The 25743-nt window shown below is 42.0% G+C and overlaps 1 protein-coding gene across 5 annotated transcripts in view; it reads left to right on the top strand.

The window, feature by feature from the left end:
* RANBP3 (RAN binding protein 3) overlaps positions 1-25743 on the top strand; it is a 55292-nt gene that overhangs the window by 660 nt on the left and 28889 nt on the right. For 3 of the 5 annotated variants that reach the window (XM_048287683.1, XM_048287684.1, XM_048287682.1), the window contains exons 2-3: positions 13400-13455; positions 21555-21758. In XM_048287683.1, the coding sequence (XP_048143640.1) occupies positions 13400-13455; positions 21555-21758 (260 nt within the window). The remainder of the gene's footprint in view (positions 1-13399; positions 13456-21554; positions 21759-25743) is intronic. The other 2 variants (XM_048287686.1, XM_048287685.1) reach the window with 1 other exon arrangement.

Raw genomic sequence — 25743 nt, 5'->3', positions numbered from 1 at the left:
TTGAGCTGAAAACATCACAGGTCCACTAGTAAAGTGGCTTCATTTTTTCTTCTGAAGAGCATTAGGAGAACCTGGGCAGCAATACTCCAGTATTTGGGTATTCTGCCCCAGTGGTGTTTTAAGTGGCAGTGGGTATTTATATTTTGCCTTTGGGAATGACAAATGTCTCTCAGTGTTTTGACAAAAGCCAGTTTGCCCTGCTGTCTCTGTTGTTTCTCATCATTCTTCTCAGGTAATGTCAGAGGGAAAGAAATGCCTAGAGGAAGGTGAATGGAAGTGTGTGTGAGGCCCCTTCTTTGAGGACTGTTTCTTACTTTTGAACTCTCTGTCAGTGGCAATTACTGTTCCGATATTAACGTTAAACAACAGGAAGCAAATAAATGTTGTAGGTGCAGCCTTTGAATATGAAGCCTACAAGCAGCTAACAATACAATTACACTTAACAAATCCTGTGATGCAGCATGTCTTGGGCTGTTGGCTTCCAGACTCAAGATGAGTTGTCAGTGCCTGAGGAGGCATGATAAGTGGTCTCAAGAATAGTAGTAGCCAAATCTGTAATGACTATTTGTGAGGAACTTAATGTCAGTATTTGCTTAGTATACTGCCATTATAATGATCTTATAATAAATTTTAATGGGTTCTTTTGTTCTTTTAGAACCAGAAGCTTGGCAGTAGTTGTCTTGTCATGCAATCCCCTCACTTTACCTCCCCTTTCTGCTGGAGAACATTAAGCTCAACAGTTTACCAATATTTATTATGTCTTTTGATGATGACTTGTTTTGTGATTCTATCTCTACTTCTGTTTTTCTGCAGGGTCTTATAGACTGTCTGGGATGGCAGGGGGAGTGTGATCCCATCCCTAAGACCCTTTTCTGCCTCCAGAGACTTGCCTCACCTGCAAACCTCTTTAGTTCATATTCGGGTGTCTTTCCAGAATTGTCACCTTCATCTGTTGCTGTTGTTTTTTCTTGCAGTAAGCATGTGATACAATCTTTCCTCAGATGAAGCAAGATTAGCTTGCTTTGGAACTGTTATCTCCTGCTCGTTCTAATACCATTGACTGTTGCTAGTTTTGTTCCCTTTAGTTCCATTTTTGAGGTCTATGTTCTTCGTGTAATAGTGGAAATACATGCACTTTCCGGAATTTGCATCTTTGTGCTGAAACTTGGAGAATTCCGTGGTCTTTCTACTTGCCTTATTTGCAGTCTGTCATGGCTAGGAGGATCTTCTCAGGTGATTGTTTTCTCCTCATTCTTAAACACATCAATTAGTTTTATTTTTCCATTGTTTAGGTGAACGCTTTACTTCCTTGTGCTCAGGTATTTTCACTTGAATATTTGAAGTAACTATTTTGGTACTGATAATTCTTCGACCTTCTGCATCGTATTGGTCTTCTATTATTTATAGTATTTGATAGCTCAATGTTCATGTTCACAAAGAAGTGTGATTACAGCAAAGTTCTTAATGTTCCTTAATCCTGATTGATCTGTACGACAGTGCTGTCTCAATTATACCTCACTGTGAGGTGTGAAGCTAATTATTCTTTGACGCATAGTGGACACAAGTACCTAGAATGCGGTTTCAGTCATTCTTCCAGACTGTTTTTGTTTGGCGTGTTTAAACAGTAGCTTTTATTGTCTGTTCATGCAGGTGAAACTCAAGATTCTTACCTGTTTGATTACTGCAATAAACCTTTTTCTGGCCTTGAAAAGTGCTGAGTTTCATGCTGCCTGTGTCTTCTCATCTTACTAATGCAAAGCTCTTAACATTTACCATGACAGCCATCTTTCAATTCATTGATTGGTGTTTCTGTTTCCAACAGTATATTAGTTATCTTTACCTTCTAGGTTCTGATGTCCCTCTTAGACTACTGAATGTCTTAAATCACCACTGAGCTGTCAGTACTGCCTCCAAGTAACCATTCTACCAACATCCTTGGCAACTTCAAACTATTTTAATGGATGATCTTTCTGTGATGCATTTCTTCAAAGCTACAAGCATTTCCTCTAATAATTACTTAACTTTTTTCATTCTTATAGTTCCTCAAATCTTTTTCATTCACTTGTCTTTCCTTTGCTTCTATTGAGTAGGTGAAACGGTTGGCCATCATTCTTTATATTGGAGTGATGGCCAACTATATCTTGACGGAAGAAGGTTGTTGGTTTAAGGACGTCCTCTACTGCATAGAGGGGGGATGAATGATAAGGTAGTCCTAGTGCCACTTTCCAAAGAAGTTTGTACTATGAAGTTTCCTAGGAACAGATCCTGATCTTGGCATTGCCTGTCATGGTGAGAGATGAGCTGATAAGTGTGGAGCTAATGAAGAGGAGGAGAGAGTGGCTTCTCCCTAGCTGTATGAAGTTTGATTGACTTTGCTGCAAAGATTTAGTGACATTGTGGTAAAGGTTTTGGGGACTGTTATTGTGAGGGTGATTATTGAAAACCAGGGTTTTAGAATGGTAGGTGTAGTTGGTATTGGTACTAATGTATAAAGTAGTTACTAAATGTTCTTAGAAACTTTCTTTGGAGTCTTTGGTACTTCACTGCTGCATGTGTGAAGTGACAGTTTTAAGACAAGCCAGCTAGAGTACCAAAGAGAACTAGCAACTTCTCGTCAGTCCCATATGTTCATGGGAACCTGAATGCTTCTCATTAACTTGCAGCTAATACACAGCTAGTAATTTGCTTGTCTATAAATTACTACTGAAGCTGCACTTTCAAGACAACAGGATCCCTTTGTGTGGGGAATGAATTACTTTATATTTTCAATGGCTGAAAGGTGATAAAAATTTTTCTAAGGACTAAAATTTGATGGATGTATTCACATTTCCCTTCAGGAGGTATCTGCAACTTACTTGGCTTTATGAAATTGCTGAGCATACAGTTCACAATTATAACAGGTTTACTGTGTGTAACTACCTTAAATTAATTAGAGGCTAGAGAGCAGTGCTGCAGGAAGGGACCTGGGGGTCTTGGTCAATGGCAACTTGGATCTGAGTCAGCAGTGCCCTGGAGCAGGAGGGCCAGCCGTGTCCTGGGGGACATCAGGCACAACCAGGCGAGGGAGGGGATTGTGTCTCTCTGCTCTGCACTGGGGCAGCCTCACCCTGAGTTCTGGGGGCAGTTTTGAGCACCACAGTATAATCAAAGACATTAAGCTTCTAGAGAGTGTCCAAAGAAGGGCCAGAAGGAATGGGAAGGGTCTAGAGGGGAAGCCGTATGAGGAGCTGCTGAGGGCACTTGGTTTGTTCTGCCTGGAGAAGGGGAGACTGAGGGGACACCTCAATGTGATCTTCAACCTCTTCATGAGGGGGGAAAAAAAGCTGAGGGGCAGGTACCAAACTCTACACTCTCATGACCAGTGACAGAGCTTGAGGAAACCGCATGAAGCTGAGTCAGGGGAGGTTTAGGTTGGATACCAGGAAAAGGTTTTCCACCGAGAGGGAGGTTGAGTACATAAGGCTTCTCAGGACAGTGGTCACAGCACCAAGCCTGAGTTCAAGGAGCATTTGGACAGTGCTCTGTCACATGGTGGCCTTTCTGGGGTGTCCTGTGCAGAGCCAGGAGCTGGACTCGATGTTCCTGATGGGTCCGTTCCAACTCAGCATATTTTATGAAATGCACAGAAGGTGAGCAAACTGAAGTAGTTCCTTTCAAACTAATCAATATCATTTCCTTGCCAGACTTGTAGGATGCTGACATTGCTTCTGTGCTGTTTTGGGGCGGGGTTTGCCCTGTTTATTCTACTTGTCTCATGGTAGCTTTTGGACAGAGGAAGGTCTGCTGTTACTTTGAGGGGAAAATGTGGCACTCACCACTGACTCTGTTTGCAGACTCTAGCAACAAGATCTTTTTTTTTTCCCTCCACAGTGACTTCAGATGTATTAGTGGGTGCAAAGTTGGACTGAGTGACAAGTCCTAGTAATTCACACCCAGACACCTTAAAGATCTAGGTAGTTGACAAGATAGAGCTATCTAAATGCTTTAATATTTAAAGACTTTTTGGAATTCTTTATAAATATTTTTTCTACATTGCGAAGTAGTTGGCCTGCCTCATGGCTTTCTTTTTCCTCTTATATGAAAATAAGCTACTCTATTCTTTTCTGAGTTGTAACATTTGCAGGAGTATCTCTTTTTCCCCATGTCAGTTCTATTCATCGTGACATCATTTGTGAAGTTTGGCCATAAATGATCCATTAGTGTTTCTCGTTCTTTCTGACATGAAGTATGTCTTTAGATTTTGCTTGTGGAGGTCTTTCTGCAGATCAGCTCTTGGTGTGGCAGCTTGCTCTTTGCTTTGAGTCTATTTTTAGCTATTGAAAGAGAATCTTGTGTTGTTAGCAACACCTTTAGAATTTTATAGTGCTGCAAATTGTCCGGATCTCTTAACACGTTACATTTAGCGCGATTATTCTGCTCTTCGTAATGTAAATGGTGAAAAAATCCCCAAGAACTTTTTTTGTGGCCTGCAATGTTCCAATAAGCATAATTAAACCTAACTTTGAACTTTTATTTTCTTGGCTCTCAGATAAGTGTTTCACAAGTGATAAATTACTGCTCTGAGTATTTTCAGTCAGCTAACAGCCTAATTGCTGTTCTTTTTAACACTCATTCATTGTTCACAGGTCTGGTACACCTTTTCTCTCAGGTGATATATTACATGAGTTACAGTTGGAGTTGCTATTTTCAACTTCTATGCTTCTGGTGTCGAAGAGTGCTTCTTGAAATCCAAGCAAGGACTCACTTGCCAAGAAGTTGCAGTGCAGTTTTGGTTTTTTCTCCCCTGCCTCATGTAGTTTTCCATGTAATCAGGAGCTATTGCATTTCTAAATGTAATTTGGATCAAATTTAAAAAGAAAAAGTGTTTGAAACATTGTAGTTCTTAGCTTTAAAAATAAATTCTCCTCTTAACAACATGACTACAGCAGATCTGGTGAGGTCTTGAAAGTTGTTTTCATGACATGGTTCCTTCTAAAATTTAAAGATTAGTGTGAATCACCAAAGTATTTGGTGATCTGGGTTGCATGTCCTGTGAGGAGACTGGATGTGTTCAGCCTAGAGGAAAGAAGTCTTCAGAGAGGCACATTTGGAGCTTATCAGGGTGTGTGAGGAGGTTATTAGGTAGACAGACCCAGGCCCATCAGAGTGGTGTACGTTGGAAGGACAAAAGACAAAAGGTGGAAGGTGGAATGAGATGTTCAGGCTGGAAATAGAGGAAAGGTTGGGTTTTTGAGGTGGTAGTGGTTTTTTTTCAGCATAAGGACAGTCAAGCAGTAGAAGAGATTACCCTGGGAGGCTGCTTAGCTTCCATCCTTGGATGTTAAGACCAGGCTGAATAACCTGATTAGCCTGGCCTAACAACATAACTGACCTTACTTGAAGCAGGAGATTGGACTAGAGACCTCGAACCTGAATTATGCTGTGCCCTTATGGTAGAGGCACAATGGGCTCAGCAGTGAAGAAGGTGACTGCTTTTTTGGTACTTGTCACTGCTGTGCCATGAGATATGCTCTGTGAGCCTGAGAACTCTACAGAGATACACACTCGTGCAGGTGTTTCTATTTTCATAAGAACCGTAGAATGGTTTGGGTTAGAAGAGACCTTTGAAGACATCTACCACCTACACACCACCCCCCCATCCCCCCAGTGTTCGGGGACACCATCCACTAGACCAGGTTGCTCCAAGCCCTGTCCAGTTTGGCCTTGAATGTTGGCAGGGATGGAGCACCCACAGGTCCATGAAGCAACCTGTGCCAGGGCCTCAGCGCCCTTGCAGGGAAGATTTTCTTCCTAATATCTAATCTAAATTTACCCTCTGTCAGTTTGAAGTCATTCCTCCTTGTCCAAAGTCCCTCTTCAGCTTTTTTGGAGCCCCTTTAGGCACTGGAAGGGGCTCTAAGGTCTCCCCAGAGCCTCTTCTTCTCAGGTGAACACCCCCAGCTCTCCCAGCCTGGCTCCAGAGCAGAGGGGCTCCAGCCCTTGGGGCATCTCCGTGGCCTCCTCTGGAGTGGCTCCAGCAGCTCCCCGTGCTCCTGATGTTGTTCCCTAGGGCTGGGGCAGCTCTGCAGGTGGGGTCTCAGCTGAGGGGGCAGAGGGGCAGAATCCCCCCTCCCCTGCTGCCCACGCTGGGGCTCAGCCCAGCACAGGGGGGGTTTCTGTGTGCCAGTGCCTGTGGCCAGGGCATGCTGAGCTTCTTACCCACCTGTACCCACAAGTCCTTCTCCCCAGGCCTTTTCTCAATCCATTCTATCCTCAGCCTGTGTTTGGGATTGCCCTGACACATTTGCAGGAGTTGCACTTGGCCTTGTAGAAATTCATAAGGTTTGCACAGTCCCACCTCTCCAGCCTGTCCGGATGGCATCCATTCTCTCCAGCACATCAGCCACACCACACAGCTTAGTGTCATTGGCAGACTTGCTGTGGGTGCCCTCAATCCCACTGTTCATGTCACCAACAAAAGTATTAAACATTGCTGGTCTCAAACTTGATCTCCACTTGGACACTGAGCTATTGACTGCAACTCTGAGTGCAGCCACCAGCCAATTCCTTATCCAGGGAGTGGCCCATCTGTCCAATTTAGAGACAAGGATCACTGTGGGACAGTGTCAAATGTTTTGCACAAGTCCAGGTAGACTGTCAGTTGCTCTTCCCTTGTCCACCAACCCTGTAACACAATCATAGAACTCCACCAAATTTGTCAGGCATGGTTTGCTGTAAGTGAAGCTGTGTTTCCTCTCACCAGTCACTACCTTATTTTCCATGTGTCTTAGCACAGTTTCCAGGAGGGTCTGCTCCACGATCTTGCCAGGTGCAGAGGTGAGGCTGGCCAGCTTGTAATGCCCCGAGTCTGCGTTTTCTCCCTTTATGTAAATGGGGGCTATGTTTCCCATTTTCCAGTCACTGGGAACTTCTCAGATGGCCACGACTTCTCAATGAATGGAGAGTGGCTTAGCCGCTTCCTCTGACAGTTCCCTTAGGACTCATGAATGCATTTCATCAGTTCCCATGGACTTGTGCACCTTCAGCTTCCTTAGATGGTCTCAAGCCTGTTGTCCTATAGCAGGTGGTCCTTCATTGTGCTAGTCCCTGCTGCTTTTGCCTTTTATAACTTGGGTGGAGTGTTTGGAGCACTTCCTGGTGAAGACAGTGTCAAAAATTGAGTACCTCAGCCTTCTCCATATCCACGGTAACCAGGTCTCCTATTTCCTGCTGGAGAAGGGTCATGTTTTCCCCAGCCTTTCTCTTATCACTAATGTACCTGCAGAAGCTTTTCTTATTGCCCTTAACCCCTTGGATTTTTTTCAGTAATGAGTCATTTCATGCTGCAATGAAGGTCTGACACCTTGTGGCTGCTGGAGGTGCACCAGCTGCCGTGGTTGTGTTAGTGTGAACGCATGTTTTGTCTAGCTGTGAGAAAGGTGGTTGACATGGGAGCGTTTGCTACAGCTACTAGTGGTCACGTATCTAGGTTAAAAATCTCATATTAAATGGTATATATGACTTGAAGATTATATCTCTGCATGAGCTATTGAGGTAGTATTTTCTGTTTCTGCATTCTGATTTCCAGCTTGTGAAGGAAGCTCAGCAGATTTATTAGTACATGTTTTTCTGACAGCACATAGGGATTTATCGATAGCTAATGACTTGATGGCAAAATATGTTAAAGAAATTTAGCCTGTGAAAGCCAGCTCTTGAGGTTTTTGTAGTTATTCATGCAGGTTGAAATACCTGTAATGTGAATAAACTGCAGGAAGGAGTTCTGTGGATTCAGTTGGTTTTCAGTTGTGGATTCAATTTGATTTGACAGCCTTAAACCATTCAGGTTTGTATGAGTTCCAGATCTTGAGACTGGAGAGGTACTGTCTCTGATGCTAATTACTGAAGTTTTGCTTTCCTTCTTACATGCTTGGGCTTTATCTGAGCACCTTCATCAAGACTGACTTGGTTAGAAAATTGACATTTGTTTTCTCCAGCTCTTTGTTTTGCCATGTTTCTGTCTGCTTCTCTTGTTACAGTGGTGGTACTTTAACACGATGTGTCAAACAAGGAGGCCTGTGGAAAAGAAATGTATATGGACTGATTCTTGATAGATGTTTCAGAGATGTTTAATTTCCCAGCCGCATGGCCGGGGCTCTGCCGAGGAACTGCGGCAATCACGGGACCCGAGGGTCCCTGCCCACGCAGGGAAACACAAACCAACCAACGGGGAACGAGGCTGACCAGGGGCAGGGACCCCGACATTTCACCCGTTTATTTTTAACAAAAAGAGATTTAAAACTTAACATTGAAAACAACAAGGACAAGTTCAAAACGAAACAAACCACCCTCCTGAGTCTTTGAATGTCCAAACAGATTCTCTGGAACATCTTAAGGCTGACAGAAGGGAGACGTGACTATCTGGGCATGCTTTGTGGGGAAACTGAAGTAGGAGAGAGTTTAATTTCTTCCCTCCCCCTTTTCATCTCCCACTCGGCACTGGAAAGGGATTTTTGGGGAAACAATTGGCAAAGGCATGGTTTTGTGAGGGAAACCATGGGTGGAAAAAAGGATTGGGAATACACTGGGGGGGTAATAGGATACAGGGTAAAAGGGAAAGGTGGGATTAGGAAAGGGAGACTGTAGGGGGGGCTTACAATGGAGATATCGTCTAACATGACTACGATTTTTAGCATATATACTGCCTTTTGCAGAAACACCATCAGGCCCAGTGACCTCTGATGCTTGTAACCCTCTTCTACCTTGCATTTTGAATTCCACCACCTCTCCATCTCCCAAGCTTGGGATGCGTTTTTCAGGGTTATTCTTTTTAATAGCAGTTCTATGAACGAATATGTCTTGTCACATCTTGTTATAAAACCATAATTTTGTTTAACGTTATACCATTTTATTATGCCTAAAATCGTAGCTACGGTGATCTTTCCCTTTTTCCAAGTGGCTGCTGTTTTCTGTCTCACTGCGTTTTTGCTCTCTCTTTCGCTTTCAGTCGCTCTTGTGTTGGAATTGTCGGGGCTGCTCGTGCTGCCAGGGCCGCCAGAGCCGCTCGTGCCTGCGCGCTCTTCCCGGGGTCGCATTCTGGCTGTGCGGGCTGGGCTGGGCCACGCTGCTCAGTTCTCCGTGCGTCGCCGCTTCTGCTCTCAGCTGCACTGCCGCTGCCAGGCGCTGTACCCACGTCTCGGCCGGGCCTCCGAGCGATGACCCCCCCGCGCCCTGCTCCAGTGCGCCTTTCGGCTGGGTGCGGCTCCGTTCCACCGCCGCCATCCGCCCCTCTCGGTCGGGTGTTCCCGGGGCTCGCTCCACCACGCGCTGTGCGGGGCGCGCGGGAACTGCCTCGCTGCTGCTCGCAGAGCGCTCGGTGCACGTGGCCTGGGCCGCACGGTCCCTGCGCCAGGCTTCCCTTCGCCAGGACACAGCTGGCATTGCTCAACAGTCTCGGTAATTAAATAATATTCACGAAAATACTCTTCCATCGGCATGTATTTTGACTCAAAAATTAACTGTGTCCAAACGGTATTCCAAAAGTCTTTGGTAAGAATTAAATCCCAAGAAACATAGAAAAAGTTCTTAAACAACCATGCCAGGAAATGTTTCAGTTCTTTTTGAGCTTGAATCAAGCTAAAATTTACAAATCGTTGTTCAAGAATCTTTTCAAGTTTAAGATAAATGTCCGTATGTGGCTCTGAGAGCCAAGAGTCTTTCCACGGTTCCTCCATAGTTTAGATATGGAATAGCAAAACAAAACCAAGAAGAGGAATCCACAGTTTCTAGAATTTAATTACAAATCAGTCACTGTCCTTAGGGATCGGGGATCGTTCTGCTCGCAATTCTCCACCATTTGTTACAGTGGGGATTCTGCAACACGATGTATCAAACAAGGAGGCCTGTAGAAAGAAATATATATGGACAGATTCTTGATAGCTGTTTCAGAGATGTTTATTTCCCCAGCCGCATGGCCGGGATCTGCCGAGGAACTCCCACAATCTGGGACCCGAGGGTCCCTGCCCGCGCAGGGAACACAAACCAACCAATGGGAACGAGGCTGAGCAGGGCCAGGGAAACCCCGTGTCTGTCCCCTCAGGGCCCCTCTCCCAGGGCTACACGGCAGGGGAGGGACCCTGACATTCTCTGAACAAAAAAACAAGTTGTCTATTCCTCAGTTTTTAAGAACTATGTGCTCTGACTGCTCCTCTCTTGGTGAAGGAGATCTCATGTTCTCTTACATGCATTCTCCCTGAAGTTTGAAGGTTGTGGGGTTTTCCTTCATCTATCATGCTTTATTTTCTTTTTAAGTTGCTGACAGTTTTGTGGACCTGGCAGATCCATTTTATCATAGGTCATCCTTCAGACAGCCTGGTGGAACAAAAGCATGCTTGAGAACGTGACCGTGTGGCCCAGAGTTTGGCTAGTACAAATAACAGTGTAATTCTTGTTTTGGAGCAGCACTTGACTGGAAAAACTGAAGAACTACCTAACATCTACATTTTTGATCTTCAAAAATAAAACCTGGTATGAGGGTTCTTCATATGATAAGGAAATATGGTATGTGCAAGTGTACGAAAAACATTAAGTGCTAGTGAGCTCTACATAAATGCATTTAAAAACATCACTAGAAATGGGAACCAAAAGCTGGACATTTGAATGGGAAACTTGACACTAGAATTCTTTACCAAGTGTGGAAATGGATGATTGAAGGCAGTAATACTTTGCTTTTGATGTCTTCAATGAAAACATTTACCCAAAATTTAAATAAGGCTTAGAAAAATATGCAGTATTTAATGAAGGTGGTCAGATTAGGCAGTCCAGTGATCCCTTCTTGCCTTGGGCTAGAATTAGGGAGGTGTTTCCAGCATTGTGGTCTTGTTGCAGACTTCAGAAAGGACACAGTGAACAAGTGTTCCCTGTGTCTGTTCCTGAGTAAGCTCTGGCACAGTTGTAGCTGTGAGTGCCTGTTGTCTCATTGTCATTCCTGGCCCTGTCAGTTGGTCTTACAGTCAACAAGAGCAGTAGTGAGATTCTTGGACCTTGAATACTGGAGGACTGTGTTCCTTCGGTGGACAAAGGCTATCAAATGTTGCGCAAGTGTTCCCTTTTTCAGGTTGACTAACAGGCCTGGCCATAATTTGCTTTATTAGATCCTTTTGCCATTTTCATTTGTCATATCTGGACACAATCTCAAATAGTTGGGGTTTTTTCACTTTCTTTTGTTCCTTGTTCTTTCATCTAATTTATTTTTTTCCTAGGGGCTTTCTGCTGTTCCCGGCAGCTGTCCTTTTTTTTTCCTGAGTGCTTAGTTTTCAATCACTGGACTCCATCTCCTATTTTGTTGTGTTACTTTGCATCACCTTCTCTGGCTACCCATTCCATCTTTCCTTCAGCTGTCCCATGCTTTCTCTGCACTCTGCATTGTTGTTGGATCTGTTTTTCTTTGCTTTCTTCTCTCTCAGTACTTCAGTCCTTTATTATGGAGTAGACAGACAAGTAGGTTTTTTTGTTCGGTTCTCCTTGGTGTTTGTGGAATTTGGTGCAGGAGTCTTGTAAGGTGTGTGTGACACAATCAAGTCCCACATTCTGGTAGATCTCCATATTGACTGGTTTGGCAGAGAGCATGCTACTTGCTGCTGTAGCTGTAGCACTAATGAGCATTAAAGTATACATGGTATTAAGAAATAACTGTCACCTTGAAGTCAAGGGTTAAAAGCTTGGCCATTGCTTAAGTGAAGCCTCCCACAGGCAGGTTGTACTGAGGCCAAGGGAATGAAAAGGGATCCCTGGCTTGTTTCAACACACTCTGGTTTTTGGGACAGGTATCACATTTAAGGGTCTGTATTGTTTTCACTTTTGAAATGGATTGTCTGCATTGCTCTTATTAATAAGCATTTTTAAGATTCAGATTTGATGGATAGATAAACTTAAAAAATAAAGGGGGGAAAAAAGAGCAGGCAAAATGATGTCATAAGTAGCTTAATTTCTTGATTAATTTTACCTTTCGTAGAACAAATTATGCCGGTCTTGCAAGATCAGTCTTGCAGTGTTTTTTGGTTTTGCTGGGTTATCCCTTTGAGTTAAATCCTCAGAAAAGTAGAAGAAGGCTCTTCCACCCTCACAATTAATTGCACAGTTCTTGTAATAATTTTCATAATTTTGTGTATGTCAACTAAAGTTTCACTTTTTCAGCCAAACTGATCTAACACTAGCAGGTCCCAAATGGACAGTTTAATCCCTTTTTCCTTATATGGTGATCCAAGTACTTTACTGATGCTGCAACTGATTTATGGAGGATTTTGTGATACTATTCTTTTTTTAGGTGCAAGGTAATTCTTCCTGATGGCTTTATTTTTTTTTTTAATGGTAGCCTCTCAAGTTGTGAAAGCTTTAAATTTTTTAATTTTCTTAAATGTCTAGACTTGTTTATAAGACTGGATAATTGCAAAGGTGGAACTTTTTGGCTAATTTCTTTGCAAATCTAGCTCTCCCTAAATCCCATTTTCCAGACTGAAAGACAGACTGAAATACCGTACTCATCTTTAGCCCTACAAAGATACAGGAGGGCTGCCGACTGCATAGTGTGCATGCAGCTTCTCTTCAAATATAACTCACAGACAAGGTGCGTCAGTTTGTTGAACTCTCAGGAATTCTCACCTCTGCTTTATCACACACACTCCCCCTGTGTGTGTATACTTTTGTTATTCAGGACATTGAGGTAGTTGTGAAATCTCGAAGGACAATGGAAACATACATTAATTCTAGACATTAACTCTGTTCTTGTAGACTAGATGCTGATGTGCTTATTTAGAAAATAGCATCCTGCTAATAGTTGATTCAGAGCTTTAAGATGAAAGCACATGTGCTCTTAAATTATGCAGAGAAGACTGGTTCTTCTGTAATATGTGTGAAATACGCGGTTTGAATTTTAGACCTGCAAATAATGATTTAGGACCTTCCTAAAATTTTCAATGATAATGAAATACAAGCATAATCAAATGTCAGTATTAGGTGACCTTTAAGTAGGGGGTATGTGGGAGTGTAGAGCAAACTCCCTTTTTATTAATGCGTGACAATGGGGAAGGAAAAGCATCTGTTCAGCTAGTGAACTGCTGCAGCAAAGGGTCTTTTCTGTCTGATGTACCAAAGTATGGTACTAGCTTGAAAGTGATCTGGAGGAGAAACACAAATAGCTTTCAGATACTAGTTGTGTTATTCACCTTAAAACACTCGTTTTTACTTTTGGAGATCAAGTCCTTAGAAACATGTGTTACCAGGAACTGGTAGAAACAATATGTGTAACTGAGATTTAACCAGCTTAGGGATTCATTGTTGGTAAAAGCATCATAGAAGATAACATTTTCATAATAGTCAGTATGAATGTGGTTGGAAAAAACCCCAATGATTTCTCTTTTTACAGAAAAACCTGCCATTGCTCCACCTGTCTTTGTATTTCAGAAGGATAAAGCACAGAAGGTAAGGAGATATTGATACTTTTTGTTTTGTTTTGTTCTTAGCCATGACTCCTTCCTTCCATGGTGATCAGCCCTTTGTCTGTATTGTCTTGAAGATGGCTAATAGAGCATTAACATCATTAATGGGCATAAAGCAACCAGGTACTGAAGGGCTAAAAGTGGGAAGATGTATGATAGTTTCACAATACAGGTAGCTCTTCAGACAGAAGATGGACCAATATGGGAGAAAAAGTGTTGTGAAGGTGTACCTTGAACGTGTGGCAGAGGAGTGCTGGCACTTGAGTTGCATGACAAAGCTACAAAATTTCTTTTTCTGATAATAGGGTTAAGATAAAGCAAAGAAAACTGGTCTAGATTATTGCTTTTCACCTCAGTGTATTTAAATGTCTCTCATATCTTTGGTTAGTAAGTGTCTAGTTTCCTTGGGAAATAGTAATTCTGTTCCCTCATCTCAATATACTATGGTATTTAATTCTGTCTGGTTAATAGTAAAAGCTGTTAAGATTTATGGGGAAATAGAATCAAGGGTATTCTTGTTTCTGTTGAAGATGGTGGGAACTAAGAAGTGTATGATAACACTTTCTGTTGGATCACTGGATTGTTTTGTTACCTGTGGGGTCAGAAATGTTTGAATTGAAATACTGAACCACTTTTCAGTTGATAGCTTTTCTCTGGTTTGGAACAAGTTCCAGACTCAAGTTTTCTCACAGGTTCAGTAGGCATATTTCTCAGCAGGAGCTTGAAATCTTTTCTCAGCTTGGAAAGGCTTTAAGTCTGCTGTCCTCCTAATATTAGCTAATCAAATTAAATCTGCTGGAGAGTAAGTACTTTCAAGACATTCTTTAAATTACATTTTTTGCAGTGGCTGTTTACATATACCTTGGAATGAAGGGAGTGGTAGTGCTTGCACAACCAATTATGATCACGTTGCCTTTTAGGAAACAGCTCCCAGTCACCCACTGTTGCTTAGACTGTTCTGAAGTCCTTTCTGAATTGCATCATGGTGAGTGTTCTCCACAGGTGTCCTTTAGCCTGGCTGTGGTGATCATAGCAGTGTGCAATCCTGCAGAGTGACATGGTCCTGTGTCCTTTTTTGGTGGCCTGATCCTTACATGCCAAGATAGCAGTTCTTGTGCTCTCAAGTTCCTTCATGTTGTACCTTTGCTTCTGCACCCCTCCAGCAGCCTGCACACTCCATGTCTTCAGCATTAGGCTGTGCAAGCTCCTGCATAGGGCTGTGAGACAGATCTGTTGCGCTCTGATAGGTCTCAACAAAATATTTTTAAAAATATGTTAATTAAAGGCATAATGTATTTTGGGGCTGGTAGAGAGGATCCAGGGAGGGAGATCTGTGATTTAGTCTTCCCAGCTGCCTCTGAGGATGCTGAGGTGGTGCTGAACAGGGAGCTGTATTCCAGACAGCCTCTGCCTGGGCACAGACAGAAAGTCTGGCTTTGTTGGGTGGAGGGTTAGTGGGTTCCCGAGCATCTTGAAGGCCACAGGAGTTAGAGATAAGTTATAAATTGATCTAAATGCCAAGTGGTGGTGGTGCTGTCGAGGGGGCTAGCCACTGTTGCTTTGGGCTTGAAATAAGTCTGGCTTGGCTGGGGAATAGGGCTTGTTCCTTGAAACAGATCAGAGTCTGATAGTAGCATCTGTCAGTTAGTTGCCAATTTTCAAAGTAGTAACAGACATAAATGCTTATGCTAAACTATGTATTACGTGTATTAGGATTTTTTTAAAGGGGAAGGGGGAGTGATTAGTAATTTTAGTAGCTTTTATTGTGCTGTATTTGACACTGCAGAGAAGGACTTGTAGAAGCATCAGTGCTCTGCTTCTTGCAGTTTGATTAAATAAGGAGCTCGTTGCTCATGCCAGTAGGTGTTTTTTGTAGTATAGATACAATAGTAGTATAGTCAGAACATGGTTCTGTGAGCCAAAAGTAACAGCCACTTAATCTACACTGTATATATCAGAACCTAGCATTCAGGCCAGCTTTAATAAACTTAATTAAGGAAAAGTGCCTCAGATCTTCTACTGTATTTTCCGAAAGACTTAATAGCTAAATATTCCCGATAAGAGTTAACCCTGTTACTGTTTCTGTAAAAGGTGCCTGGTTAAGTGCATTGCCAACCACAAAAGGCTATCCTTATTAAAGTTAGCAAGGAAATCCTGTAAACAGAGGAGTTTTTCCTAGAGCAGTGTTTTGAAGAAAATGCAAAAGTAACTTCAAAATAGTTGTTAAACAACACACTACTTGAATACGTAATTTCTCTATGTAAATTACAATTTTAATTTAGCAAAATGTCTAGTCAAGTCACTTTTTTCTGCAAGCAAAAGTGTTAGTGGAGGCTTTTAAGTGCTGACACAGCAGTCTGACAGTAAGCTGAGGGGGAGAAAATGCATTGCATTGTGTATTCAGTTAACTGTCTGTGATGGTTGTTTATATGTGTGCCTAGTGTTTTTCCACATGAACCTGGACATCCTGACCAGAATTATTTCACTGCAGCATCTACAGATCATCTCAGTATTACAACTGGGTTGATTACAATTCAGCGGTCTTACTGACTTCTCTGGAACTACCAGTGTCTACTATTAAGTTAAACAATATTCTTTTTCCAGAAATCTTGACTTAAGTTTGTGCTTGGAAGGTGTCAGACATGTGGGTCATACCAACCCCATGAAACACTTGAGGCTTGGGGCAGAGTGGCTGGAAAGCTGCCTGGTGGAGGAGGGCCTGGTGGTGCTGATCAACAGCAGCTGAACATGAGCCCAGGTGGCCAAAAAGGCCAATGGCACCTGGCCTGTACCAGCCATAGTGTGGCCAGCAGGACCAGGGCAGTGACTGTCCCCCTGTGCTGGGCACTGGTGAGGCATTTCACATCCTGGGTTCAATTTTAGGCCCCTCATGACAAGTAAGTCATTGAAGGGCTGTAGCATGTCCAGGGAAAGGAACAGAGCTGGGGAAGGGTCTGGAGCACAAATCTGATGAGGAGCAGCTGAGGGAGCTGGGAGGGCTCAGCCTGGAGAAAAGGAGGCACAGAGGAGACCTGCTCACTCTCTACAACTCCCTGACAGGAGGGTGCAGCCAGGTGGGGGTCAGGCTCTGCTACCAGGGGACAAGGGATAGGAGGAGAGGAAATGACCTCAAATTGTGCTGGGGTGGTTTAGGTTGGATACTGGGAATTTCTTCGCAGTCTCTGAAAGGACTGTCTAGCCCTGGCACAGCTGTCCAGGACAGTGGTGGAGTCCCCATCCCTGCAGGGATTTAAAAGCTTGGGTGGATGTGGCACTTGGGGACATGGGTTAGTGGTGGACTTGGCAGTGCTGGGGGAATGGCTGGACTCTGATCTTGGAGGAGTTTTCCAACCTGAACAATTCTATGGTTCTATGATCTTTTTCTCCACTAGAAATTGGAAAATATTCAGCATGTTCCAGGACAAAGTTCATACTAGTCTGGAAACTAATTTTTTTAACTGCATCTTCCAGCTAAGGATGTATATACACGTGAATAAAACATCAGAACTTGCAGTTTGACATGTTTATTTAGAGGGGACAAAAAGTGCATGGTGTTCATAATGCTGCCTCTTAATTTTACTTTCAGTAAGGAGGTTTGAGTTGTTTTGTTTTGCAGTTAAAGACAGGATTAGTCTGTCCTTGTTTTCAATTTAGATGTCAATTAATAGTGGATGTCAAGTTGGCCGTTACTAAATTTGAGCGAGTCTGCATTTTCATGATTTTCATGTCCCCTTAACTCTTTGAGAACTGTTTTTACAATGTGTGAAATATAGTCTTGCAAATATCTGAATAGTAGTGCTGCTGTTCATTTTTCTAACAAGCAGAGTTTCTAGTGCTAACACCAGTTGGAAAATTGCATCAGCTTAAGACTCAAACTGATGAGATCTGAAAGTAATACAAAGTCTGAACCTTGCTATGTTAGGCATAGAGTATTTCTGTTACTCCATTATCTATCCAAATAACTTATTTATGAGCTAAGCTGTGCTTTTCATAGCACTTTTAAAATTAAATATTTAAATTGATGGATACAACTTATATATGTGCTTAATATTAGACACTTGTTTGACTTGTGTTTCTGCTCTGAAACTGACTTTAGCTTCTGCCGTAAAAAACCATTTCGTGGCAAGTTTCTGGACACAGGTTACTTGTAGTTTTCTGATGTTAACTTTCAACATACATTTCTGAGGTGAAAGTATTGTCGTTTTTGGATTGACGCATTTTTAAGCAGGTATATTACCTCAAAAAAATTTAATCAGTAGCAGTGTAAAGAAACACTTTGTCCAAAAATATTTAAGTAGTGTCATTTGTTCTGCAAGTGTGAACTTTGATAATCTGGTTGCTACTGATTGTCATCATGCAGGATCACTATGACTTCCCTAGTAACAGGTATAAGAAAAGGTAGATTCTCCACTCGGATTTAAAAATTTTTGCACTTGAAAACGCCACTGTTTATGATGTAGCTTGCACCTTGTCCTCTTCCTTCCACCAGCCTGGATTGGGGTATTGGTAGACTATAGAAAAGAACACTTTATTTCTAATTTGTTGTATAACTAGTTTTGATCAGTGTACTGCTTTCCGTATGTGAATTGTTAGTGGTGATCTTTTAAGAATGACTCTGAAAGAAGGTAAGTTATGTGATACTTGGGTCATGTTCCATACTGAAGTGGTATAAAAAGTTTAAGGGGTAACTGGGTTCTAAATGCAAAGGTTCTGGAGTGAATAAGGGGTTATGCTGTTAAATTGTTCTAGCTGTCATCATGGTCTTAACTATGGAGTTATAAAAATAGGTATGGAGTTGTAAAAGTGATGTAGGTGATCAGAAGATGGCATTCCCAGGTAACCTGGAGAGCAAAATCATGAGTTTAAAAAAAATTTTTTTAGATGATACGTAAAGTAGGGGTTAGTTGAAGTCCTGCTTTGATGCAGTGTTATTTGGAAATTCTTGGGTTTTGGTGGTTTGGGGTGGCGGATGACTAGAAAAGGTTCTTCATGCTGTGGCCACGACTTACAGGTTTAGGATGGTGGCAGAGAGAGAACTGTGAATGAAGTAATTTGTGTATGGAGAGGCAAACCATTCCCTTTCCCAGTCTGGCTCAGCATTGTTAGCATGGCTGCCAAGAGGCTTTGTTAGGATACCCAGTTGAACTGTGTTGTAAGTCCATAGTATACTTAAAAAGTTAAAATTTTTGATTAAGAGTTCATAAATGTGAATGTATTGCTGTACTTAAAAGAACAGTCCTGAAGGTATTTGGAGAGACAGTTGTGCAAGACAAGGCTTGGAGGAATGTAGAGAGGCTGATAAAGTCAAAGGCTGTTAGGCATACAAGCAAGAGTTGTCCTTGGCTCTAAGCAGGTAAAAACCGTGAGAGGATACACTGAGAGTAGTCTTTTTAGGCCATTGGATAGGGGTGCTAGGGTGAGGAAAATGAGGAAAGGAGTTGCAAATAGCTCAACTTAAAATTGGGAGGAAAAGCTGGTCCAAGAGTGCTTGTGCCAGTCTTTATTATTATTTCCTTGCCTATATTTGGTGATTGTAGTATCATGTGAGTCTTAGCTTTTAAGTATTCCTTCATGTCTCTCCTTATTTTCTGCACTGCTGAAGAAGCCAAATCTCCAAATAGACTTAGATGTATTTAGTCTGAGTGTGTTATTTTTAGTTTTAATAAAATAGATGTCGTTTGATCTGGCTGAGCAAGGTGAATTAGTGTAGGTGGCTTCCTAACATTATTCATCTCTCCCTTGATCTTTGCCATAGTGTTTGAGAGACAGGAACAGGTTTCTGTCAAGTTCTCCCTGGAACTGTATTTTATAAGGAATGTTTTATGTAGAGACAAGGAGGCTCAAGGATGGACACATTTCTCAGACAAAACATTCCAGCAAAAAGAGTGAACTGTTTACCAGCTCCAAAGAACTTCCAAAAAGAGCTTAGATCAGAATTAATGAAGCTAAGAGACTAGGAAACACTTTCAATAGTATGCATGACTAAGGATTAAAATTAATTTTAAGAGCTCACAGTTTCCTTTGGATATGCTTTTTTGAGAACAGCTGTACAAACTTCTGCCTGGAGCAGTTCTGGTTTGCTAAATCCTTGAGTCCTTTGTTGGTCTTGTCTTCCATGACTTAAACCACATACTATTCACAAAATTCTGAAACTTGCAGTAGTTTTTGATTTAAGATATTTTTTCTAATATAATTTTATATTTTTAATGTATTTATATATTGGCCATGAAATTCTTATCTTGGATTCAGATTTTTCTTCATGGAAGTGGTGATTTGCAATAATTATTTTTTGTTTGTTTCTTTTGTGGGTCTTAAAGCAGATATTCCAGTCTTGCTTAGGATAGAAATCAGATTTATGCTTATTTCCACTTTTTGAAATGCTTGACACCAAGTATTTCAAGTATTACAGGAGTTATTAAAATCTGTTGGATGTTTACTTAGCCTACTTTAATATGTTCTAAACTGTGTCGATATAAATTACTTGCAAAATATGTTGTCATTTCCACTTGTGTTTAGTACAAGTGTGTATTGAGTATTCTTGCCTCCTCTTCATTATTAGCAACTTTTTGAACTGTACCTAGAAGTCAGTGTAAATTTCTGGTAAGGCTCTTTTTCTTTTTTTACATATATTGTAAGTGCTACGGCCAGCTCCAGGTAGCCTTTTCCTTCTGTTCTCCCCAGACGAAAAGGTAAGGATAGGTTGCTAGACTGCTAGATTTTATTAAATGTTTGGTGACAAAATGTTTCTATAACTCTTCTCATTCTGTGGGATTTTAAGTTAGTGCTTGGGTCTGTTATTAACAACTAAATATTAAAACCAGATAACTTTGACAGTACAGAAACCCAGCATCCTGAACTTTTACCTGACATCCATCGTGTTATCCCCAGTAAATATATTTTGACTATTTTGAGCTTTAATTATAGTAATTTTTTGCATGATAAAATTTCATGTATTGCTGGCTTTTAATAATTGTTTCTGTTATGAGGACAGGACAACTCTTACATGAAGAACTTGGGGCTCTTAAGATGTTAAGTGCTGCTGTTTATTTTTGAGGCTTTTGCTTACTTTCTTGCGTGGACCTGGGCAATGATGAGCATTTTTAGTCTCTCTTTTTTTTCTACCAAGTGTTTTCTGGGAGCAAGCCAAGGTTGTGTGCTTTTGAGTGCCATCTTCTCCTTACTGCTTGATTCTTCAGATACTTCAGCATAAGATGCAGGGAAGCTCAGCCCACCGATTGCAAGTGAGAGCACGTCCTTGGCCTGCATGTTATCCATGGACTATAACGTAGTCCTTAATCACAATACAGTTGTTGGTGCTCAAAGCCTTTTTAACTTTTTCATTCTTTAGACATGTGCAGAATATGATAAATGCTTAACTTTTGTCGTACAAGCAGGGATGTGCAGCATTAAATGATGTGAAGGAATGAAAACTCTATGGCAAAAGTTCAGCAAATACCAAATCCCATTAGGGTGCACTAGTTATCCTGTTACCTCCCTCCTTGAAATAGATTGAAACTTGTTAATTTATGAAAAAAAAGCATTGGTGTTTTTTCTCAGGTAATTCACCATCACGTGAATATGAAAGGATCCTGTGTCCTGTGTGAATGTTAAAATAATTAATTTCTGTGAGAATTTTATAACCAATCACACCTCCCTCAAATGTGGGCTGAAGAGGCAGTGAAGGACACTTATTTACAGTAATTGTCTAATTTATATGTCTGAATCTGCGGGTAAAAGCTGTCAGCTGTCCTTCAGTCCTTGAGAGGGGAGAGGTTAAACCCCACCAAGCCTGTAGCTGGCAAAATCCTCTTTGCTGGGGACACAGATGATTTTGGTAACTTTCGAAAGAGTGCATTTGCTCCAGCTGAGGCTTTTTGCAGGGAGGGGAAGCTGATTCTGTCAGCAGGTTCTGTTACACAGTTTCCATGTATTTTAATTGGTGTCTCAGCGACAAGCAGCTCCTTCTGCCATACAGTGAAAACAGTGAAATTTAAAAATGGATTAGCAGATCCTCTCACTAGGACGACCAATCTCTCATGTTGCAGCCTTGCATTGAAGGGACGTTGTCTTTTCTGCTCACAGTCCCCTGCAGAGCAAAAAGCTTTGTCGGATTCAGGCGAGGACCCCCAGGGAGAGGTTGAGCCCCCCTACCATGGTCTGGGTCACACAGAACCAGCTGGTGAGTGCGACTCTGAGTACCCTGCTCCTGCTGTGGCCTCAGTCAGTGCTACCCTGAGTCCTGCTTCTGAAGCCCAGCTTGCTCCTATTCAACAGGAACTGGCAGGGGTAAGTGTCAACCTACCACGTACTTCTGCTGCTGAGGGGATTAGAGGAAAAAGTCCCTTCCACTAGGTAGAATCCATTCTGTTCACTGTAGGAAGTGCAAATCACAGTCTCTCTGGTTCTTTGATCTCAAGTGGAACCCTCGTTCCAATTAGAAGAAATGAAATTTGTGAGTCTCCCTAGTATAGCGTAACTGTAGAAGACACCTCAACTATTTTAAAATTTAGGGTGTAAACTGTGTGTATGCTAAGGGTAAGAGCACTTCTAAATGAGTGAGAAAGCGGGTCTATATTTGAGGCATTTGCTTCAAGCAGTTAGAGGAGAGCTCTTTGTTCCCTGTCTGGGTTATAATGCTGCAGCTTGACAAAGCGAGCAGCTAATACTGTTTCCACTGGATACGTCATGCCAACCTGTAAGGTATTTAACAGCTTAAAGGCACCAAGCATCAGAGCAGAGTTTTGAATTTGGGTGTTTTGAGTGGGGAGGAAATCAGTACCTTGTGGAAAAGCTGTCAGTGCTCATAATTTGATTTTTCTACTGGTGATGTAGCAAAATCTTCTCTGAAAGATTGGATGACTAAATGCTACCATACAGTCTTTCAGAGCAATTTTAAGTGTTCCTAGTCTTTCTGGTTGGTGACCGTGTTTTCTTGGTGCAGGTGAGTGTCACTGTTCACTCTGTCATCACACCCTAGGCAAGTGCTCTTTGCTAGATCTTTGTCTGTTAAGGCTCCTTCACCCAATACCTGCACCCTTTTCGTGCACTGGTTGGTTTGGGTTTTTTTTGTCCAAGATTGTCATGACAAGGTGCAAATAGCTGTAGGTTAAGTACCTCTCAGTGTTCAGACTGTTGCGTGGTTACCTGCAGAAACCTTTCTGTTTCAGTTTCTTTTCTGAAGGTTAAAATTTTCAAAGGTTAGTATTTTAAAATATAGCTAGTAAACATGTGTGGAAAATCACGCACTGAAAAGCCAGTGTCCGTAAGAGACAGAGGAGTCCTGCAACTTTATTCAAATAAAGGGAGAGAGTGCACTGGGGCACACACCCGCGGGGTTTTCTCTCTCCAGGTCTCGGAGGGCGCAGCCTCCTTTTATCCTGCACTCCCGGCCGCAGGTTGCCCTCTTCCTTTCCCCGTTGGCTGAGGTACCAGGAAGGTGCAGCCTTCCCGAACCGCCCACCACAGTCCCCCTTGAAGCTGGCATTTTATCCCAAAGTTCAGAAGTTCAGGCCTGTGCAGACCCACTCGTCTGTTTCAGGAGCCGAGCTCCCTGGGCTCTGTAGTGTGAAAAACGAGGTTCACTCTTAGTAAAATTTTAAGGAAAGCTTAATAAAAGGGACAATTAGGAGACAACAGCAAAAAGAGTATTACGGCCGGGTGCTTTGGCAGAGATCCAAAGGCACACCTCTACATCCAAAAGATCGTCTTTAAAAAGTGCATCTCTTACTGCATATTCATCACCATCATGCATAATTCATTCATTCTTTGGAGTTGCTAAGTATCATCCCATCAGCCTTATCTTCCTCCTTGGCTCCATTCCGTCTGGTTTTGGGTTTTTCTTCTGATAAGATTCTCCAGGAGTGTGAAGATCCCCCCTCATCCTTCCGAAACTGACCACACAAACAACAGACATTCTACACCATTACATTACAGAACCTAGGCAAAGCCCCCCCAACAATAAGTAACGTGCAAAAACCAACATCACAATACATTCATAACAATTATGTAATATGCAAAAAGCCAATACCACAGTACATTCATAACAGTAACAAACCTGCTGCTTGAAGTCAGTAGAGACATTAAGACCCCCTTCAAAGATGTTAGCATCTGTGCCCTCACCCATCGAATTGTTTGTAAAGACATTATCACACATCTTTCCTGTCGAACATAATCACAGACTTTATCTCAGTTTTCTTTCATTTGAAATTGCAGTGTTACTAGAACTGTCCTAGAGAACTGTATTAACCAGACTTTCAGGAACACTGCAGCAAGTGGTTATCTTCATCTTGTTCTTAGAGAGCAGAAAATCTTACCCCAGTTAACCCAGTTCTGAAAGAAACTTAAAAACCACAAATGCTGTTGGGGATCATATGCAGAAATTAGTGGCTGTACAGAACAGCTGTTTCAGCATTCTTCTTGACTCCGTTCAGTTAAATGTACAGAATTGTACAGTACTCAGTATGGGCATTCTGGTAGATCTCCATAGTGTAACTGGCATGCGCTGGCAAGCACTCTTCAAATTATCCCAGTGTCTTACAGTAAAACCATCCCTTACCTTGAAATCTAGAGAAAGTTGATGCATCTTAACAGTGCTTGTACTGGTTTGCTGGAGTGGCAGTTTTCATGCAGTCTTCCCAGGGTCTGGGGAGACAGAGGAATTAAGACAGAAGAAAAGACACTGCATATTTCTTGTTTACTTGTTTGTACACAAAGAGGCAGATATTTTTGATACTACATTAATTTAGTGTGGCCATAGGTACAGCCCCTTGCAGAGCTGATGGTCATGTCCTCTTTGCTAGCCCACACCTGCCTCCCACAGCATGTGGCCATTCCAGCAAGACTGCTGGTTAAGAGGTTCTGGAACAGCTTTTTAACAAATCATGGCAGTTCTATGATGCCTGTGAATGTGCTGAGTGTCTGGACTGCGGACTTGCATTACTGTGCTCTGGAGTCCTTTATATATGACTTTTTGCATCTTAAAATGCATTTTCAACAATGAACACTAGAAGTGTACTCTTAGAGCTTTCTCTGAGTTACACTGACCTTTTCTGCTTTACCCAAATTCTCCCTTCCTGTCCCTGTTTCTGCTCACTAGTGTGAATAAGCAAAAACTGACAAATTTGTTGAAGTTTTGAAGTTCTTCTCTTAGCTTGGTGTAACAGCTGTGTGAGGAAATAGTGTTTGTATTTAGTTAATTACTGTGAGTTACACTTTTAAGAAGCGGTTGGTAGCCTTTATGAAGGTAATTTCCTTAACTAGAAATGTGTCATAATTGTAGGAGCCTCTATTTATGCATAATTGTAACTTTTCTCTAGCTGGATTTCTGAAAGCCGGGGGCAGAGGGAATAAGTGAAAAGTGGCTTCTGCTCTTAAATGGGAAAATTCTAGGTTGGATTTTGCTGTTACTAGTTTGTGGCTCGTCGGCATCTAAGTCCAAGGAACTGAATGGACATAAACTGAATCACCTTGGTGGTTTCTTACAGGATGAGATGGTCCTGCCTTTTGTTTCCATTGTGTGGGATACTTGTGTAAAGCACAAGTGGTGTTGTGTTGCTGTGAAGTACAGACTGAGTAGGCCGAGAAGAGATGCGTAAAATGGAGAGGCTGGACTGCTGTTCATTGTCACTAAATGTAATTTGCTGTTTTTCCAGTCTGTCAGGCTTGTTGTGCATATATTCCCCTGTTTTTTGTCTAGTCTATCCGGCTTCCTCCGAAGCAGCACTGCTAAGCAATTCTGGCTGCAGTGGTAACTTACATTATCTGTGGCTTCATAGAAAAGTGAAGCTTATGCTAATACAGTACATCTGTGTACCCCCACCCCCACGGAATCTACCCTGGCACCTATTTGTCCAAAGGTGCATAGCTTTAATCTCCCAAAACTCTTGGACTAGGAAGCATGGAAATAACTTGGAGCAGATTCTCTGTTCTGCTTTGCCCTTAGTAGGGTACAGAGTTGGTTTTGGATATTGATTCCTGTTGCCCACTAAACATGGTGATGGTACATTAGTTGTACTTGTCAGTTATGAAATTACAATGATATGATGATTTGAGGCTTGTGCTGTATAGGTTTGACTTTTTTTTTTTGTCTGTGTTACTTGAGCATTGAGAATGAAGCATATGTTAGTAACATCTTAAGGTTTTGACATTCAGGTGGAAATCACTTGTTTATTTTTGAGGATTTTTGCATACAGAGATCTGCAGTTCCACTCATGCAAATTTTTTTACCAAGTATTTTCTTTTTGCTTTCAGGATTTTTGATAAAAGCTGAAAC

The sequence above is a fragment of the Corvus hawaiiensis genome, chromosome 28 (genome assembly GCF_020740725.1).
Source record: "Corvus hawaiiensis isolate bCorHaw1 chromosome 28, bCorHaw1.pri.cur, whole genome shotgun sequence".
Taxonomy (NCBI): Eukaryota; Metazoa; Chordata; class Aves; order Passeriformes; family Corvidae; genus Corvus; species Corvus hawaiiensis.
This window is presented reverse-complemented; position numbering and strand designations above follow the sequence as displayed.